At 41.8% G+C, this 22,052-nt stretch overlaps 1 protein-coding gene across 9 annotated transcripts in view; it reads right to left on the reverse strand.

Annotated features, from left to right (window-relative positions):
- The window catches only part of itpr1b (inositol 1,4,5-trisphosphate receptor, type 1b), a 532,858-nt gene that overhangs the window by 212,963 nt on the left and 297,843 nt on the right, over window positions 1–22,052 (reverse strand). For all 9 annotated transcript variants that reach the window (XM_073072453.1, XM_073072460.1, XM_073072457.1 and 6 more), the window contains one exon: window positions 11,595–11,785. In XM_073072453.1, the coding sequence (XP_072928554.1) occupies window positions 11,595–11,785 (191 nt within the window). The remainder of the gene's footprint in view (window positions 1–11,594; window positions 11,786–22,052) is intronic.

The following is a 22,052-nucleotide window of genomic DNA, read 5'->3' on the forward strand; positions in this document are numbered from 1 at the left end:
AATTCCTTCTGCACACAGGTACATGCTGTTCCCTTCAATATACTGTTTCTTTTACATCTCAGACACAGCAATCTGGACTCCTAAAATGCTCCATTTAGAAAGTAGGGAGGACTGAGAACAGTGCATATACCACTATATGAAATGTGTATTACTACTGTTGCCTTTGCAGACAGGAGGCCATCTCCTCTTTGACAGAGCTTCCAACCATCTGCAATTGGCATGGGGACTCCAGGTAGTAAGGATTATTCATATAGATCCCATCATGAGAAGCATGGTGAGAAGTCATAAAAACACACACAAAAAAAAAAAGAATTGACGGCTGGGAAAGCCAGGTTCATCCAAGAAAGGAATGGGGAGTCTTTATGCTTCCCAGTGTCACAGAAGGGCAGATGTTCATGCTGAGCTCCCAGCTAGTTAGAGGCTGAGGGGCAATCAGGGCAAAAGAGTTGGAAACATCCATTGAGTGAACTCTCTGTCACATGACTTAGTTTTACTTATCAAGAGATTTATTTTATCAAAGGTGTCATGGCACTGCAAAATTATATCCGGATACAATTTACATACGGTTCTTCCGCAATAAAAGAGTCTATTTGATAAAGTATTAAACAGGACCCTGATAGAAAAGGCAAAATTCACCATTATAAATTGACTAGACAGAGAAGTGAGCACTTGTTATACAATTGCACATATGGAAGGTATATATAGCAAATCTCCAGATGTGCTTTAAGGTCTACTCCAGAAACAAAGTTACTTGGGCTTTCTTTCTTATTACAAACAGAAAGAGGCCATTCGGCCCTTTGGGTCCATACCAACTTCCTGCAAAGCAATCCCTATGCAATCACATCAGGCTTGCCTTGGCCATCAGATGACCATTTCCTCCAATGCCAGAACATTCAACTATATGCAATCGGCTTGGGGTCTCTAAAGATTGTTCACCCAGACCCTACCATGAGCAACTCCAGGTAAACAATACCCCTGGCAGACTCCACACAGCTTGTTTACCACAGAGGCAGGTATACAAGATCATGAGGTGCGTAGACACAGCAAAAGCACAGTCTCTCTCTCCAAGAGGGGCTGCTACAAGCAAAAGGGCTTTCAGATCAGAGATGGGAGATTTAAAAGGGATAGCAGAGTCAGCTTCTTAACAGAAAGGGTGGTGTGCATTTGGACTAAGCTACCAGAGCTGGCGTTTGAGGCAGGCACATTAGAAGCTTTTAAAAGCCATGTAGATAAGTATGTGAACACGAGAAAATCTGCAGATACTGGAAATCCAAAGCAACACACACAAAACGCTGGAGGAACTGAGCTGCCCAGGCCACATCTATGGAAAAGAGTATGCAGTTGATGTTTTGGGCCGAGACCCTTCATCAGTCCTGGAGAAATAGAGAAGTCACAGTAAGAGATGGGGGGCAGGGGGGAAGTACAAGGTGGTGGTGATGATAGGTGAAACCGGGAGAGGGGAGGGGTGAAGTAAAGAGCTGGGAAGTTGATTGGTGAAAGAGTTACAGGGCTGGAGAAGGGGGAATCTGATAGGAGAGGACAGGGCACCATGGAAGAAAGGGAAGGAGGAGGAGCACCAGAGGGAGGTGATAGGCTGGTAAGGGGAGAGGGTGAGAGGGGGAAACAGGAAATGGGGAATGGTGAAGGAGAGGAGGGGGAGGGGCATTTACTGGAATTTCAAGAAATTGATATCAGGTTGGAGGCTAACCAGATGGGAATACAAGGTGTTGCTCCTCCAACTTGAGTGTATCTCATCGTGGCAGTAGAAGAGGCTATAGACCAACATGTCGGAATGGGACTGGGAAGTAGGATTGAAATGGATGGCCACAGGAAGATCCTGTTTTTTCTGGCTGATGGAACGAAGGTGCTCAGCGAAGTGGTCTCCCAATCTACATCGGGTCTCATTCACATAAAGGAGGCCAGGACGGGAGCACTAGATACAACAGATGACCCCAACAGACTCACAGGTGAAGTATTGCCTCATCAGAAAGGACTATTTGGGGGCCCTGAATGGTAGTGAGGGATGTGCTGTGGGGACAGGCGTGGCACTTACTCCGCTTATGAGGATAAGTATCATATTCCCCCTTCTTCAGCCCTTTATCCCTTTCAACCATCAACTCCCCAGCTCTCCCCTCCCTCAGTTTCACCCATCACCTACCATCTTGTACTTCTTCCTCCCCTCCCTCCACCGTCTTACTCTGATTTTCCTCTCATTTCCCAGTCCTAATGAAAGGTCTTGGCCAGAAACATCGACTGTTTACTCTTCTCCAAAGATGCTGCCTGACCCGCTGAGCTCCTCCAGCATTTTGTGCGTGTTGCTTTAGTTACGCATATGGACAGGAGAGGTTTAGAGAGCTGTGGGCCCAACAGGACTAGCTCGCTGGGTAGCAACGTTGGCATGGATGAGTTGGGCCAGAAGGCCCATTCTTGTTCTGTATAACTCCATTCTCCCTTTGGTTTGTTTGCCAACACAAGGGGCCATTTACACACCTAAGTAATCCTTCTCGGGTGCAAGAGGAAATCAGAGGTCAGTATTTAACCTGGGTCCCTGAGGCTTAGAGGCACTAACTGGTGACCAAGGGACATTCGCCAGCTCTCTGTGGGTGAGCAGATCCGCCCACATCCTGGGGAAGTCCCCTGATGAGAAACACAGGCTCTGAGTAAACAATGCCCACACATTGGCAGACTCCAGACAGCCTGTTTACCAGAGGAGCAGGTATCCCCAATGAACTCTCAATCTGAAATTATAGCTCTGTCATATGCAGCAGCTGAGCTATGATGGGGGCTGCTGCCTTTACCCAGGGGAGTGAGGCTGTCAGAGATCCTTCCTCCTCCAGTGAGCTTTCTGTTTCTACAGCTGTGGCAGTTAGTGTGGGTGGTGATGAAATATGCGCTGCCTCCAACCCAAAGAGGCCAGACAGCGTCCTAGCTAACTACCAAACCCTCCATTACGAAGACCTGCACATTTACCTAAGATGCACTAGGCTGTCACCTCCCTGCTGTCTTGGGGTTGTACATGCTGACAGGTTTGAACAGAGAAAGTGAGGAGGAGAATTTGGTAATGAGATACAAAATTAAACACATTACTAACAGACACCTTTTGGCAACCACTGCACCAGAACCCTACGACATAATTCCAATTATTAGAATGCCCAGCAGGTATTGATCAAGGTCACCCCTCACATTCTAATTCAATAGATGCCCCAGCTCATCAGACAATAACTACGACATTTGCAAAGTTACCCCTTTTCTCCCCCCCATTCTCCAATGATGAGCCAACTCACATCATTTCAAAAATGAAGACGACTCAAGAGCTTATTAAAAAAAAAAGCCTCCCACTTGAAAAGCTCTGGTGTGCTGCAGAATGAGTGAGAACACAGGATATAAATAGAAGTTATATAATATCTCTTTGTTGATTTCAGTGCTGGAGAGAAAAACGAATGACCTTGTTTTGAGACTCAGCAGCCTGCGCCTAACTGTTCATAGGTTTGATTCCCATATTTGGAGATCATCTGACTAGAGCCCTCCTGTTAAGCATGTGAAAGCCTGAAAAGGCTGTTATGCAAGGGCTTCAGGTTTCCACGGTTTTTAGGATTTAATGATGACCAACTCACGCCAAAGCTGTGCAACAGAGAAGATTCATGGGGATAAATTTAATCTGGCCAAGCTATCAGCCAAGTCTGTGCAGCCAATCCCTAGTGGTCTCTCCTTTATTTGAGACTGTTCCCAGGGCTAACAGATCACCTTCATCCAAGCACTGCCCTGGCACTGTGCAGATCTCATTCTCTTTACTGAATTGCGCACAAACCTTTTGTGAAACTGGGACCTATGCAATCAGAACTTGTTCGAAAAGTTGCTTGTCACTTTATACCATGGGCTCGGAACAATAAACACCCCTGCCCCCGAGTAAAAGGCTAAGCAAGCCCCTGCTTGTTACAACTACCCTCCCAGTCAGATCTCTTTCTTTGTTACAAGGTTATAAAGAATAAATAATCCAGTTTCGGGAGTAGCAATTACCAAGCCAAGTTTCATGCAAAGCAGCTGATTGGTGACTGCTGAATATTGAAACAGCCAGTAAGACACTCAATCATCCCTTGCAAATATTGCATGTGGAAACCAAAATAGACTATGTCTGGACATTCTTTGTATTACATTTTGCCAAGGTCAAGACTGTTCATTCAATGCTTCACTCAGTACTGCTAGAACTCCAGTTTATGGGATACATTCCCCTCTCAAAGTTTCAGGCTATCAAAACCCAATTACAGAAGTGTACAAAGATTACAAAGTTTTAAAAAATATATATATTCTGCTAACTGATGCATGCAATTCCTTGGCCAAGATTCTGGGAACTGAACTGTATCTTTGATGCTATCGGCATCTGTGCATTGTTAAAAAAATCTTTTCCAAACACATTTAGCCAAACAACAATTTCAAGTAAGTGGCTGGTCCCATGACTTGCATAGCTTGCTTACAAACCCAGATTAGAAGAGGGAAGTACACGTTTTTTACTTAGGGGCAATAGTTGAGTATTAACTACATGGCTTAGTGCTTGGGATGGTAACAGGACTAACTGATGGGAGGGTATGTTTTAGTTCTGGGGGTTTGCTTCAAGTTTTCTGATCTATTGCCAAGTTTTCCAGGTGTTTCCTGAAAGTTTGCCACTCCATTTATAGATGGGGGGGGGGGGGTGTTGAGGGCAATGTGGTAGAAATTACATCTATGCCTCGGGCAGCCCAGGATATCACATCTGGTGGGGGTTTTCCTTCTGCCACCCGAGATCCATAACAGTAGCAGCTGATGGTATCATAATCTTTACTTCACAGTATGAATGCAGCAGTCTGAATGGATGCTCTTCATTAACCCACATATCCCAGTGCTACTCATCCAACTGTAGGTTAGGTAGCCAGAGAGGATGGCACTCTACTGGCAAATCCAACAGGCAGAGCTTAATAAAAAGTACAAGATAGATTTCCACATTTTAGACCCCAAAAACAAATAGCACAAGGAGATGAAATTCATTATGGTGGTTAATTTGCTCAAGCCATGGACAACTGCCCCATTATTCTAGGTTTCCTATGACTGCTACATCAATTCCCTATCCTACTCCAACTGCAACTTCTCTGTGGCATCCTGGGATGGTTATAACAAGGCACAAAGCAAGCCTGAACGATCCGTATCTTTCTTTTGGGTATGTTGTACCAAATCGCCAATTTGAGAAATCTGATTTCTCTGTCTATATCAGATCTGGCTATTTTGTCTATAATAATGCTTCAATTTTCCTCTCTCTCTATTGACAAAGCCTTGTATTTGGCTACATTTTATATGCTTATTTGTATTATCACTTTCCAACTACACTGATTAATCACAACTTGCTCCCACAACAACCCTGGTCTCATCTAATCACAGACATTCCCTTTGCCTCATTCATTCTTCACTACTTCCCTAAAACTGCTTTTCGCTCTTTTCCAGTTCTGACAAAGGTTTACTGACCCAAAACACCATCTCCTTCTACAAATATTGCCTGAGTGGATGGTTCCAGCATCTTCTGTTTCTAAGTTATTTCAGACTTCTAGCATCAACAGTTTTGATTTTATTTTAATCTCCCCCACAATGGACTTCTAGATAAATCCACATTCAGTTAAGTTAGGAAGTTAATGCAGCGAGGAGGTATCAAAATATGATCAAAACACTTTAGAAAAATGTATAAAGAAAGCTTTCTTTATACTTACAATTCACACAATTTGAAATATTTCAGGAGCTCTGGGCAGCAAAAACAGCACACTTCAGATAACAAATAGGGCGAGCCAGATTGGAACTGGTAATTGTTCGCTCCATTTAAGAGTACCATAAAATATCTAGTACATTTGGTTACACAAAGGGCCATTTAAAAAGATATTCTACATCTTGCTGGTGTTCAAAAGAATGTCTTTCTCCTTTAGATGCTTGGCTCACTAAAAGGTGGCACTAGTTTTACAAGGGTTAAGAAAAATGTGAAACATAACATGGAACCACTTCATACCAATTTAATTTTGTAGCATCTATTTTGTTTGCGGGGGAGGGGGGGATATTGAGAACCAGGCACAACATGCCATTGCTTCACAATTTAACCAAGAATATTCCTTGGATGTATTGTAAGCATTTAAGCAAAGGCTGATATTTATTCACCATTCCTAGCTGCCCCCATGAAGCAATAGTGACCCAGCTTCAATCTCTGCATTCCTTATGATGCTATTTAATAGGGAGATATGCAACTTTAGCTAGGCAACAAAGCATTTTCAAATCATGATACCGGATGACTTCAGAACAATTTGGAGGCAACATTATCCATGCATCTGCTGAGTGTGACCTCTGCAAGTTCTGCATCAACCAGCTGAGAGCATATAAAACTTTCAATCATCCTTAATCCTGAGAGATTATCCTAAGCGATTGCGTCTAGGCTAGTGCAGATTTTAGATTTAGTCAATTATGTCAGCAACTCAATTATTCACTACAGCTCAATTAGAAAGAAAATTATACACCTTAACTAAGGTTCAAGACTGGGGAGAAGAGTTTTACAAGTACTGTAGATGGGCTTTGCATACTGGAAACATGTTTAAACCATAATGTTATATTGTAGCGGTGTGCTACACTGCAATAACGACATGGAGTCGGTGAGCTGCAGTTGCAAAAGAGACTTATTCAAACTTCACGGCCTCGCTTTAAAGCCTTCCTGATCCCGTCCTCCCTGGGCAGGAATGCTTTGGGGGCGCGTATTCACAGTCCCGTCCAGCGCGCGGGCTTTTCCCCTTGCTGGTGAAGCAGGCTTGGTGCCCTCTTTGGGACCTGCCTCAATGCCGGCGCGCGCCGCTTTGTGAGCCGGTTCGAGTGCGCTGGGTAGTGGATCGCCACAATATCTTCCAACTGGGCATATGGCAGTTTTCTGACTCCAATTCAAATTAAGCTTTAGGCAACTCATTTTGTTCACATCAGATCTGGCCATTCCTGCTGGAATTTATCTGTGATACTGGATGTTTATTCAGTCTGTGCAACATATAGCAGAGACAAAGAAACATAATTACCCTCTAAATGGCCATTTGCCATTTGACCTTCCAGCATAGATATTCCCTTTGCAACACAAGTGAATCTGCAGATGCTGGAAATAGATAAAAACACAAAATGCTGGCAGAACTCAGCAGGCCAGACAGCATCTATGGGAGGAGGTAGTGACGACGTTTTGGGCCGAAACATCGCCGCTACCTCCTCCCATAGATGCTGTCTGGCCTGCTGAGTTCCGCCAGCATTTTATGTTTTCAGATATTCCCTTTGTCTGTTTTAGCCTCCTCACACCTCCACTTTTCCAGTTCTGTTGGAAGGACTAAAGCTGACACATTAACTCTGTCTTCCTGCAGATGCTGACTCATCCCTGAGCATTTCTGTTTCTACTGCAGCTTTTCAGCATTTATGGATTATTTTTCATTCCCATTTGCTGCCACATCATATTATTGTATATACTAGGAAGAACAACCCTGAATTGTGTTGAAGTTCTCACCCTATCAAAGTAGAGAATCTTCCCTCCCATTCTTGACAAATCCAACCATGGGCTGTTTGAGCAACTTGGACATGTATAAGAACAATGTTCCCAATTTACCCTAAATTGCCCATAACTGATCATGATATTCTTGCTTGAGATCCAAATGACAACTTGAGATGCATTGCAAATATTCCTGTCATACTCTTGGCTAACAAAATTCAGCCAAACTACCGATTACAAAATGTAATGCAAGCTCAAGTCTCAATTACCTGGGCTTCTGACGGTTGCTTAGAAAGCTGAATCTCACCTAAAGGTCTTAATAATCAGACCTGATGAGCCAAATGGCCTAATTCTGTTCCTATCTCTCATGGTCTAAAATTCAATTTTCCCTTCTACCACTTATAATCAGCCTGATAATAATTATTAATTTCTGAATTTGTGACAAGCTTTCACATTTTTTTCTTCCCAGGTCCTTTCTAAACTTTCTTTCATCTCTAGCCCTTTACTGTTCCCACCCACTTGGCTTCACCAATCACTTTTAGCATATCCTCCTTCCCCTCCCCCCACATTTTTATTCTGGTTTCTTCCCCCTTCCTTTCCAGTACTGATGAAGGGTCTCAGCCCAAAACATTTACTATTTATTCATTTCCAATTATGCTGTTTGATCTGCTGAGTTCATCCAGCATTTTGTGTGTTGCCCTTTACAAACTCAACTCTAAATTTTCTGGGCTTGTGGGGAAGGTGGGAAATAGTTTTGCCTGTAGCATGTCAGCATGAAGATTGAAAACTTTGCTCTATTTAAATGTAACTTCATTTGAATTGACCAAGACACAGGTTAATAAGTCTTGGTAAACTTAATTCTACATCTACACATTACACTGAATTACACTGTGACGGAGCACACTTCAACTTTGCCACAACTTATGGATAACTATAAGAATCCTTTATGGACTTTAGTTTAATGAACTTTGGAGGGTTGTAGCTCAGTATTGGCATTTCCCAGGCACCAATGCCTTAATATGGGATTCTTGACTGACTAAATTGCTGGTATCACACAGAAAAGACATACATGCTCTAAAGCAATATTAGAAAAGAGGGAAAAGTTCATCTGTTCACCAACCCAGTGGTAGATTGGTTGGATAAAGAGGGGGAAATGAAGCTTTTAATAACACTGTACATTCCAGAGAGATGGAAAAAGATGGGGAGAGCACAAAGGTAGTTTGCTCTCCACTCAATATTCTTCCCTATTCTCCATCAGTCTCCTTTCATTGTTAGAGTGATGAACTTTCAAAGATCATTCCCTAAAACAAAATATCAGTACCATATTTTGAAAAATACTTAAAAAGTTAGAAATAAAATTGCATCAACTAAAACAGAGCCAAACACTCCCATTTCCCCTTTACTTCTCGACTGTAAAGTTGTCGAGAGCCAGCAGGATTCATCATTAGGGAAAGCTCAGAAACCCAGAAAGATTTTCAGGAGTGGGGGAAAAAAATCACAGGTTCAATTTTTAAATCACCATCACTGCATGCGTGGTTGGATCCCATTCAAAGAATGCCTCTCACAAAAAGCCAAAGCTAAGAACCCCTAGGAGTGCACTCAAAAAGTCGTGATACACTCGTGGTCACAGAGTCTCAGTACCAGGTAACTAGGAAGGTAACGAGGTTTTGATCGTCTCTGTATGCTCTTCTGCTTTGCCCAATATCTTTTTCATGCGTCAGATCCGCTAATCTAGCACCTGTCTATCTTCCACAACCACAGGGAAGTGAGAGGAAAGGAAACGGAGAAAGAAATCCCAGTACATCACGGGAGAAGGGGAACGATTAGGGAGAAATACAAAATATTGTTCAGAGAAATCATTTTATTTCGAGATTCAGCATGATATCAGCCCTCTTGGCCCAACAAGCTTGCATTGCCCAATTACACTCATGTGGCTAATTAACCGACTAACCCATACACATGTGGAGAAAACCAGAGTACCAGGAGTAAACCCACACTGTCATGGGGAGAACGTACAAACTCTTTACAGATGGCAGTGGGAATTGAACCCGGGCTGCTGGTGCTGTGACAGCGTTACGATAACCACTGCGCTACCAGGCCACAACCCACTGAAATTGCAAAATGGTTATTGGCAAGGAGCTGAGGCCAGCTTCCCACAATTTTCATCCCACACAGAAACCCAATAATGTCATCACTGGAAATTTGTGGACTTATCAAAGAGATCACATGTAAGCTAGACAGTTTTGCAATACCCTTGGGTTACATCAGCAACTTATTCTCATAGATTTTATAGACGAGATTTAGTCAATGCTTCCTTTACAGTTGCAGGACTTCACTCTCACAACACTTCACACTCTGGTGAAAAAGTAACTGTTCTCTCCACCCTTGCTCCAACAATACTCAATCACAGACAGTTGAACTGCACACTCATTAGGCAGAAGAGAATTTCAAAATAGAATTACTGTTACTCAAAGGTAAAATATCAAAAGACCAATACAAAATTAGAAATTATGCTAGTGTCATTAAAAATATTACAATTTATTTTAGATTCAGATTCATTTTATCAAATGTATATGGAAATATACAGTGAAAAGTGCCATTTGCCATTACAACCAACATAACCTAAGGATTTCTGGGAGCAACCAATGCTCATACATTAGTTTTAATATGGAAAATAATTCCAAGACACTTCACAGTAGTGAGATCAAACAAAGCTGCCAATTAGTCACTCTCTTGGCTCGAGCTTTGTGGATCACCTGTGGGAAAGAAGGGTCAAGGTTTGGGGAGATAATTTCAAACCCTAATGGAGTGATTAAAACCTAGGGATAGCCAGGAGTCTTTATTTAAAGTATAGAAGAAACTGTTTCAGAGCCAGGGTGTAGCAAGTTCATAGAGGGATTTAAAGGGCTTGGAAATATTTAAATTAAAATTGTACAAGGCATTGGCGAGGCCAAATTTGGAGTATTGTGTACCGTTCTGGTCACCAAATTACAGGATAGATGTCAACAAAATAGAGAGAGTACAGAGAAGATTTACTAGAATGTTACCTGGGTTTCAGCACCTAAGTTACAGAGAAAGGTTGAACAAGTTAGGTCTTTATTCTTTGGAGCGTAGAAAGTTGAGGGGGGACTTGATAGAGGTATTTAAAATTATGAGGGGGATAGATAGAGTTGACGTGGATAGGTTTTTTCCATTGATAGTAGGGGAGATTCAAACAAGAGGACATGAGTTGAGAGTTAAGGGGCAAAAGCTTAGGGGTAACACGAGGGGGAACTTCTTTACTCAGAGAGTGGTAGCTGTGTGGAACGAGCTTCCAGTAGAAGTGGTAGAGGCAGGTTCAATATTGTCATTTCAAAAAAATTGGATAGGTATATGGATAGGAAAGGAATGGAGGGTTATGGGCTGAGTGCAGGTCGGTGGGACTAGGTAAGAGTAAGCGTTTGGCACGGACTAGAAGGGCCGAGATGGCCCATTTCTGTGCTGTAATTGTTATATGGTTATATAGTTATAGCTTTGATCAGACTGCATCTGAAATTTGTGCTCAAATCTTGGCTTCTTATCTGAAGGATTGTGCAACCCAAGACTTACCAGGCTGATTCCCTGGAATGTGCAGGCTGATGAATGAGGAGGTTGTCCTAATAGGAGAGGACTTTACTTGTGAGTTTTCTGAATAACAATAGACAATCTCTTGATTTCTTATGGGTTTGTACCTACAACCAGGGACTAGTCTCAAAGTAAGGGGCTAATCATCTAGGACTGAGATAGGAAGAAATTTCTTGGTGGATGGAGGAATCTTTGGAATTCTCTGCACATCACTGCTATGGAGATTCAGTCACTAAGTATATTCCATATGGATCTTCAAGAATGTGGGGTTAGTGCAAGAGAGTGGTGCTGAGGAAGACAATGAGGTATGAACTTGAACAGCATAGCAGCTGGGAAGGGAAATATGTCCTGCTTCTGGTTCAATTTCTCATGTTCTCGTTTGAAAGCAAAACTAAAAATAAGTAAGACGGTTGTCTGACATTCATATGGTACAATTGACTTTTGGGTGAATAACAAAGGCACAGTTCACCAATGTACTTACCTGAATTGTAGTATTGCCTCCTTCCAACAGAGCAATTGCAAGTAATATACTTTCATGGAAGACTCGGTCACTGGTCGCATTCATTATGAGGTCTATAACAAGGTCAGATGCTCCTTCCTTATCCAAGTGACACTGTACTTCAGCAAGACTCATCTCACCTCGACTCAACGTGCCAGGTCCACCCCCGCCTCCTGAAACATATATGACAGGCTCATTAAACTGACACAATAAATTGACCTTTTGCACAACAAAATCCAGTGGAACAAAAATGTTTGGCGTTCCCACAACCCCTACTCTCTGACTTCATTCAGCCCTAAAACACAGATAACCACACCCGTCGATCTGGGACCCTCTATCAGAATCAGGTTTAATATCCCTTAGATATGTCATGAAACTTTTTGCTTTGCTGGCAGCAGTACAGTGCCACTGCACAAAGACAGCAATAATAGTGAGGTGGTGTTCATGGTTTGATCCTTTGTCCATTCACAAGTATGATGGCGGATGGTTGAGCATCTCAGAATGCAATTTCTCCAAAATTTGCATTAATATTTCCTTTAAAGTCATTTCACATTTCTACTTCTTTCCCCTCTTGATGACACTTCTCAAAACCAAGCTCTGACCAAGCTTCTGGTCATCTGATCATCAATTCTTTTTGTTCAATATATCACCTGTGAATCACTAGGGATCATTTTGCCATGTTAAATGTGCCAGGTTGAGATACTGTATCAGAGCATAAGATAAAGGAAAAGTAATCTATCTTCCCCCTACACTCAGTCCTAATGCATTCTCAACCTGAAACACTGGCCATCCCTCAGCCTCCACAGATGCTGCTTGATATGCTGAGTTCTTCTGGAAGTTCACTATTTTTGCTCCAGGTGCCAGTGTCTGTCGTCTCATGTCTCTCAGAAGGTGAGGTGGATGTCATAGTATTATTATGCATGCAAGTAATGCAAAGAAGGCAGTGGGTATCAGTGTGTGTGCACTTCTCATCATAACAAGGCTCATCTGATAATATGCTGGAGAGATTCACATCAAGAACTATAAAACCTCAAGCCAATTGCAAGGCTGATCACAAAAGAACCTGATTGAACCTACAGAGGAATTTTTGCTTCTGACCACTTGTGAAATCAATGTAGTTGCTATGCCCTGTATTTTGCCTCCAAAATTCCAATCTATTCAAGTATGGGAGTTAATTTCCTCAGACGAGTTTAACAGACCTTTTGTACATTGTGCATCCACTGAAAGCCACCAGGATCCATTTCCAATTGTGTCGGTGGGCTTGCTCAGTGACAGCGGGATTAGGAAAGCCCTCTTCTTCTTGCTCGCTTAGGTCTCACAGCATTAAGAACAGTTATCATCTTCAACCAAAGGGTTTGTAAACCAATGTGGAAAACTTCACAATGAACTGGTTCTACAACCTACAGACTCACTTTCGAGGACTCAGCAAATCACGTTCTCAGTGTTATTATTTATTATTATTGTTTATTAAAAATATTTGTAGTTTGCCTTTTGCACATTGGTCTTTGTCAGTCTTTTTTCTGTCATTTTCCATAGATTCTATAATATTGTTGTTCTACTGTGAATGACTGCATGAAAATTAATCTCAGTGAAGTATATTGTGACATATACAGTATGTACTTAGATAATAAATTTATTTTGAACTTGGAAAACCAGATTTATGGTTATTTTGTTCCAAAGATAACTTAGAGGATCAAACACAACAGAAACTGCAATCCAATATCTTAATCAACATGACCAGCAAACCCCCCACACCGTTCAAGCTCAGTGGATGCAGTCTCCAGCTCTTAACCATACCTTTGTACACCAGTTTTCATTGATTTTTGGGATTGTGGAATGAAGCCTCAGCTAAAAATGAGTAAAGATTTTTTTTGGTTGTCATTTTTCTGCTCGTGTTCCTGCCAGCTTCAGCAATTCACACCCTCTTTGTGGAGAATGATCGAGGTGTTCATACCACTGTATGGAGCAATGTTTCCTGATAACACCCATCAGTTACCCGTTTGTTCCATTCCCAATTCAGAATCCCCCCAGGGGAAATGCTGTCTTTCCAGTCGCTCAATAACATCCTTTGGCAGTTTCAAAACCCCCATTAGATTATCCTCAGAATCAGGTTTGTTATCACTGATGTATGCAGTGATATTTGTTGTTTTGCAGCAGATATAGATTGTAATATACTATAAATTACAGTAAGAAATAGTGTAACAAGAGAGTCAAAACAGTGAGGTAGCATTCATGTGTTGGCTCACTGTCCGTTCAGAAATCTGATGGTGGAGGAGAAGAAGCTGTTCCTAAACTATTAAGTGTTTCTCTTCAGGCTCGTGTTACGTCCTTTCTGATGTCGTAACAAGACGACAGCATGTCCCAGTAATGGGGGGGGGTGAGGGGGGAAGAGGGTCACTGAGCTGAAAGCATTTGCAGGATGATTAAGAATTGTATTTTGCAATGATAATCACAAATTATTATAATGGATAAGGCTTATAGGCACCATCAGCTCCATGTTCAGTTTTCATTCATTACATTCAGTTGCCTATACAGGTCAGTCAACAACTGAAGCCGAGTTGTCCTGCAATAGAAGAGAGATTACCTCACTCATCAAACAGGGAAAGGAGCTCCACACATCAAGATATATCCACTGAGTGTCAACACAGACGTTTCCAATTATCTGCCCCCAGGCTGTGGAGCGGTTAGTAGGGCTACTGCCTTCCAGCTTCAGCTTGCCTGATTCAATCCAGGCATCCGTGTCATCACTGTGGACCTGCATCTTCTCCCTCCTGAGTGAGGGCACTTTCCCAAGGAAGTCTAGCTTCCTTCGAGAATCCAAAGCTGCACGACTTGGTACATTACCTGTCCAGTATATTGCTCCAGTGTAGTAGTTGAGAATTGATGGGAATATAAAGACGACAGCTGACAGAGAAAATTAGTAAGAGAAAGGGATTGTTCTGAGAACTGGTATAAACTCAGTGGGCCAAATAGTCTCATTTTATATCAAACAGAAAATAAGAAAGTATTGGCTTAAACCTGGATTGTTATTATTCTTTCAATCATTCAGTGCTGGAATTGACTACAAAGTCAGAATGATAAATGGTAAATCATGATTCAAGCAGGCCAGAGGAACATTAGTTGATATAGAGGTAGATACAGTTCTCAGGGTACAAGCATTGGGGAGGGTTATAACCTATCTGACTGGAAGGCCTACAGGAGCTCTTTGAGGGACCAAATGACTAAGGTCAGTACAGGCCAGATCTAAAGAATAAGTTTCCATAAACCATAAGTGAACTGATGATTTCCCACCTTTTGTTCCGATAACAACAGAGACTGGCTCATTACACTAGTTAGAAACAAAGAAAACCTACAGCACAATACAGGCCCTTCGGCCACAAAGCTGTGCCAAAGATGTCCGTACTTTAGAACTACCTAGGCTTACCCGTAGCCCTCTATTTTTTTTAAGCTCCATATATCCATCCAGGAGTCTCTTAAAAAACCATATCATTTCCACCTCCTCCACCGCTGCCGGCAGCCCATTCCACACACTCATCACTCACTGCATATTAAAAAAAACTTACCCCTGACATCTCCTCTGTACCTACTTCCAAGCACCTTAAAACAATGTCCTCTCATGCTAGCCATTTCAGCCCTGGGAAAAGGCCTCTGACTATCCACACGATCAATGCCTCTCAATATCTTATACACCTCTATCAGGTCACCTCTCATCCTCCGTCACTCCAAGGAGAGAAGGCCGAGTTCACTCAACCTATTCTCATAAGGCATGCTCACCAATCCAGGCAACATCCTTGTAAATCTCCTCTGCAACTTATTAATCTATATTAATACATGAACTATGTTGCAGATTAAATTTTAACATGAAACTTGTCTTTTGAGCAGTTTTTGTCCCATTGTAGAAAAAAACTGCATGGGTCAGCCAAGGATGCAAAATGTCTGGAATGTAATTGGGGTGGGGGAAGAAGTGAAATAAGAACAGTATACAAGAAGCTCAACTAACTTCAAAGGATCTTTAATTTTAAAAAATAGAGGAAAAAAGATTAATTTGGTCAATGACTAGATGGCACTTAGATAAAACCCTGCTGAAGCAATATGAAAGTTGAAATATTTCCAGAACTTTAATTACTGAATCATTTGTTGTTTTGAATTAAAGTTTGCATTTTGAACTAATGTGCCATTCAATATGCAGTTCAAAATTCTGCAGGCAGAATATCCCTGTAATTCTTGGGTATGCGTGTGTGTAGAAACAAACAAAATCTTCCAGTGCAATCTGCAGCATTTGCAAGAGGTTGTTTCAAATACACCACATCACCAGAAGTGATGTCTTGATTGGGTTTCAGCTTATTATTTGTACACAGACAGAAGCAAAACAAGCCCATTAGTTACTGCCCCTAAACAGCTGGTTCCTTGAACTGCTGCAGTCCCTGTGATATGCGTATGCTAGGGATAAAGTTCCAGGATTATGACTCAAGCAAGATTAAAGCATTTGATATATTTGTCAACATGGCATTCAACTTGAAGAGTAACCTGGAGATGGTGGCATCCGCAAGCACCTGCTGCCCTTGTTGTAAATAAAACAATCTATAAGCTTGGAAGATGCTTAATTATTGCAATATTTCTTCTAAACAGAGCATGTAGCAGGCATATGGTAGAAACTGATGGGGAGAAATGGTTTACTGTAGATGGCTTTTGGAGAGCCAATTGTGCACTTGATTGCCCTAGGCAAGGCTGCACCATTTTGAGTGTTGTTAAAGGTAATTTCAATCAAACAAACAGCCTCTCATTGCACATTATGGATTCTGAAAAGGGTGTGGTAAATCAGTAGATTGGCACAGGGAAGAGTGCTAGAAACTTTCATTTAAGTCTAGGTTTAAAGTAAATTTATTATCAAAGTCTATGTCACCAGATACTACTGTGAGATTCACTTTCTTGTAGAACAGTAGAACAAAGTACATAGAATCAATGAAAGACTGCACACAATTAAAGACTGGCAAGCAATCAATGCAAAAAAGAAACCGTAAATATAATAAAATAATAATAGTATCAAATAATACTGAGAACACGAGTTATAAAGTCCTTGAAAGTGAATCCAAAGGTTGCGTTCAATGACCAGTTCAGTGTTGCTGTGAGTGAAGATGTCCAGGAGCTAATTCAGGAATCTTTTGCTGAAGAGTAATAACTATTCCTATACCTGATGGTGTGAGTCCAAAGGCCCCCGTACCTGCTTCCTGATGGTAGCATGGCCTTGTTCGTGGGGTCATTGATGATGTGTGCTACTTTATTGTGGCAGTGCTCTTTGTAGAGATGCTCAAAGGTGAAGAGTGCTTTTCCTGTGAAGAACTAAGCTCTCTTCACCATTTCCTGTAGGTTTTTTTGTTCTTGGGTACTGGTGTTTCCATACCAGGCCATGAAGTAACCATTCAGGATATCCTTTGCTGTGCACCTATAGAGCTCTGTCAAAGTTTTAGATGATGTGCCAAATCTGTGCAAACTTCTAAGAAAGTAGTGGTGCTGCCATGCTTTCTTTGAAACTGCATTTATATGTTGGTCCCTAGACAGATCCTCTGATATAACAATGCCAAAGAATTTAAAGTTAATGCCCCTCTTCACCCCCAATTCTTAAATGAGCACTGGCTCATGAACCCCCAAGTTCTACATCCTGCGGTCAATAATCAACTCTTTGGTTTTGCTGACGTTGAGTGAGAGGCTGTTGTTGTGGCACCACTTGACCAGATTTTCAATCTCCCTCCTATATGCTTAATTTGTCACCACCTTTGATTTGGCCAAACACAGTGGTGCTGTCAGCAACTTAAATATGGCTTTGGAGCTGTACATAGCCCCACAGTCATAACCATAAAGCGACTAGAGCAGGGGCTAAACACACAGCCTTGTGGTGCACCTGTGCTGATGGAGATTGTGGAGAAAATGTTGTTCCCTATCCAAACTGACTGGGGTCTGCAAATGAGGAAATTAAGCATCCGATTGCACAAGGAGGTACTGAGGCTCAGGCCTTGAAGTTTATTGATTAGTTTTGAGGGGATGATAGTACTGAAAGTCGAGCTGTAGTCAATAAAGAACATCCTGAACTTTGCATCTTTGCTGTCCAGACATTCCAAAGTGGAGTGGAAAGCAAATGGAATGGCATCTGCTGTTTTAATGCTTGGAGAGTGCTTCCTGTATTTGTTCTAGGATGGTCTCCTCCAACTTTAACATTGCTTAATATTGTGGCCCCACATTCATTATTTTCCTACCCAAGGAAAATAGTTTCTTTGCATTACTCCAATAATTTGTGTTCATTTATTTATTTGAGATACAGTGCAGAATAGACCCTTCCAACTGATTGAGCCATGCCACCCAGCAATTCCCAACTTAATCTGAGCCTAATCATGGGACAATGTACCTGTATGCCTTTGGACCATGGGAGGAAACTGGAGCACCGAGAGGAAACTCATGCCATCATAGGCAGAACATACAGACTCCTTATAGGCAGTAATGGGAATTGAACCTAGGTCACCTGTACTGTAAAGCATTGTGCTAACCACTACACTACCGTGCCTCTCTACTTCCCGAATAAACTTTATCAGATTGCCTCCCAATCAAAAAAAAAAACAAGGGGAAAGCCAGATCTTCAATTTTTATTCATTTCTCAGGAAATCAGCATCAATAGCACAGCCAATAATTATTACACATCCTTATACCATCTAGGTGGTGATGAACCACATTCTTCAACCTCTACTCTACCAGAGAAGTTCCTCTCACTGTTGAGAGGCATTTTCAACCCGATGCCTCCAGAGGATTGGTGATTTACTTCCATGTCAGGACCGTGCGAGGCTCTGAGGGGGAGTTATCCGTGGTGGAGGTCACAGGTTTGTGAGGTGCTGCCCATGAAGTCCAGATGAACACAACTGTGGATTTCAGAGGCGATACACATCGCAGCCACCGTGTGCTGGTGTTGAAGAAAGTGAATGATTATGGCCATGGATAGGTTGCCAATCAAGCTTTGTCCTGAACGGACTCCAATAATGAATAATCCATCACACTCCTGACTCATTCCTTGCAAATTCTGGAAGGGCTTTGAATCATCAGAAGGGGAGTCACTCATGGTAGGATACCCACCCAGCCTCTGACCTGTTGCTGTAGCAACAATAGTTGTGTGTCTGGTCAAGCTGCACTGTGGGGACTTCTGGTGAAATTAAACAGTAATTGGATTCCCCAGCTGTGAAAAGCTAGCCCTGCACACTGAAATGTTTTGTCATCAAAGCCTTATCCCAGCTAAAATCAGCTGCAGTTGAAATGCTTGAGATGATTCAAAAGATTCAAGAACTTGAGAATGAATCACACTATTAACATTTAAAAAACTAAACAAACAATTAATCTGCTTAATTTGGTTAATTAAAAATATGAATCATTTGAAATTATCTCCACCTCTCTGTTGGCAGCCATTCTCCCCAATCATCCAAAGGAGAACACTGAAAGTATGAGAGGTTAACCTGGTACAGCCTCAGCAGGTCCAATGCCCACACAATATTGGGAAACTGCAAAGAGTTGGGCATCCAATTCTGGACTGCAGAACTGCAGCTTTAGAATACAATTGAGGATTTGCTATCCATAGCCAACAGGAAAATCAATGTTTATAAGGTAATCCTAAGACGAAAATCTCTGGAAAGCTGAATTGCCAGCATTGCTTTGGAAGTACAAGGTTGTAGAGCTGATTTGTGGTGACTCTTTTGATGTCTGAGGGGAGAGCTCATTGAAATCTAGCAGATACTAAAAGGCCTGGATAGAGTGGAAGCTGAAAGGATGCTTCCATTAATAGAGTCTCGGATTTGAGGGCACAGCCTCAGAATGAAAGGATATCCTAAAAGGGGGAATCTCTTCAGCCAGAGAGTAGTGAATCTGTTGAATTCATTGCCACAGAGGGCTGTGGAAGCCAAGTTATTGGGTGCATTTAAGGCACTGCTTAATACATTTTTTATTTGCAAGGGGATTATGATTATGGGAAGGAGGCAGGATAATGGCTTGAAGAAAAAAAGATCAGCCATGATTGAATGGCAAAGCAGATTCTATGGACTGAATGGCCTAATTTCATCCCTATATATTATGGTCTTCCCTTCCTTCCAGCAAGTAGGAACATTATTTGGAAATACAGTTTAAAAACAGAAACACCAAAAATAATAAGACATGTGAGCAATTATAGTGGGGTTCTAGTGTTTATTCCACCATGGGTGCAGAGTTCTTGCAGTTTTTTTTATACTGCCCTGTGGAAGAACACGGAACATCAACAAAATCAGCTTTGGGAAAGTTCAGCCACCCAGTTAGTGACTAGCAATTTTTCTATTGAAATTATTCAAGGGATGATCTGATAGTGACCAATTACAATTTCAAGCGGCAGCAGCCAACTATTTTAGACCTATCAAAATCAGTGGTTTTACATAAGATTGGTGCATAAGTGAAGACTGGTTACATTAAATAATAGTTGGAACACAGAGGCAGATGACTAGTACGATCATAGTTATCAAGAACGTGGCACAAATTCCCAGCTTTAATTCTTGTGCAGCCCTCCCACTGGATCTCACCTACAAATAAATCCTTCAGCTTATGCCTACACATTAGCATGACTTCAAAGACGACAGAATAAGTGAACTGCCTAATATTTTCACATGAAAGTGCTCTTGAACCAATGCCAATCATCTTCACGGAACTAGTTGATTGGTATTTAATCAGTGCGTCTGTGCAAAAATATCTCAGCAATGCAAATGGGAGTCCAGCATGGGCTGACTGCACGTTGGTTATGCTAGGAATTAGTTCCCTTGGATCAAAATTGAGAGAAAATTGCTGCGTAAACTTTACCCCATCCTTTTGATTGGTACTGCAAGTGGCCAGATGTGCTAACATCAGGGAATATATCTAACGTGCAGGCATTCTCCCCACAGTCCTACTTTTTGGCTTCTTGTCCAAGTGTGTATTTGAACAAATCAGTTCTCTTCCACATTCCTCAGAGGAACTGACTGAGAATGCAGTACATGTGATGCACCAGGCAAATGTTAAACGAGATGCAGTCAATCATTGGCCTCCTGTGTAATAGACCGGAAGGAGAGTATCATTCTATACATCCACTTTAAGTTTCCCTTTGCGGAGCATTTCATGGTATTGTAAACATCGTACAGAAAAGGAGAGGTCAATCAGCCCCTCTGGTCGCTACAATCCAGTCACGTCCACTTGCTTGCTTGTGGTTTCACTATATTAGTGCATATTTTCTTCCTCAAATATTTATTCAATCCCTTATTGAAGGCAAATATTGAACCAACATCCTCCACAGCCAGACAGGGGATTCCAAATCTTAACCACTTATTGAATAAAGCATTTCCCACCACCCGCACCCCCACCTCCACATGCTGCCTGCGGTTCTCTTACCAACTACCTTAAACCTGCAGCCTCCTGTTAGACACACAACAGCCACTGGATCAGTTCTCTCCACACACTCTACATACATCCCTTGAACATCTGTTCCTGGCTTTACCCAGAGGGTTTTCAACCCACCCGTATCCCTGCAATCCCTCAATCCTTCAGCTATATGAGTAAATCTTCTCTGGTTATGAACACGAGAGTCCTGAACTGGACAAAACTCCTACTGAGGCCACACCTATATGCAAGAAATATTTAACTCCACACCACTTTTATTAAATTCACATTCCCATGTGCTTTCTGCATTTTCCAACGTTTATGCACAGCATCTCCAGATGTAATTCTTTCTCAACTCGTTTAGCACATACTTTTCTTCCTTTCTGTCACCTCACACTGAATCTCATCAGTCTTGTTGACTCCATGTGACCTCAAAGTCTTTTACCATCTCCCCCATGGTTTGCAAACACCCACAAGCTGAGTCATTCACAAACGTGTGCTCTCCATCCTGGAGTTCAAGTCACGGAGAATGTGCCAGTTATTCCATAAGCCAATTACCTTTTACAGCTGTGTCAGCCAATTATTTAAACATAGTGCAACTGGTTCACGGGAAAAAAGATATTGCAGTTCTATAAAGAATACAATATGAAGAGCAAAGGGATCAATTTGTTTAGGAAATTACAGCAGACTCAATTGAGAGCAGTTATTGGAGAATAGCTGCACACAGGCTATTTACTTTGCTTAACTTGGTCCCTCACTGACTTGCTGTCAACAAGCTTGATTGGCAGGGAAATTATCCAATCATACTAACTCATACTTTGAATGCCACGTTTACCAAAATGCAGCCTTTCATAAATATTGCCTAAAATTCGATGCAAATATTTTAGGTGGTTTATTATCACAAGTTTTCCTCTAATAAAGCTGCCCAGTCTTCCAAAGGCCCTGTGACAGACTTACAAGGGAACTTGCCCAAGTGGCAAAGTGTATAATGAGATCACATTGGGAGTATGAAGGGTATTATTTTCAGTTCTGACTCAG

This window comes from Hemitrygon akajei, chromosome 19 (assembly GCF_048418815.1).
Source record: "Hemitrygon akajei chromosome 19, sHemAka1.3, whole genome shotgun sequence".
Taxonomy (NCBI): Eukaryota; Metazoa; Chordata; class Chondrichthyes; order Myliobatiformes; family Dasyatidae; genus Hemitrygon; species Hemitrygon akajei.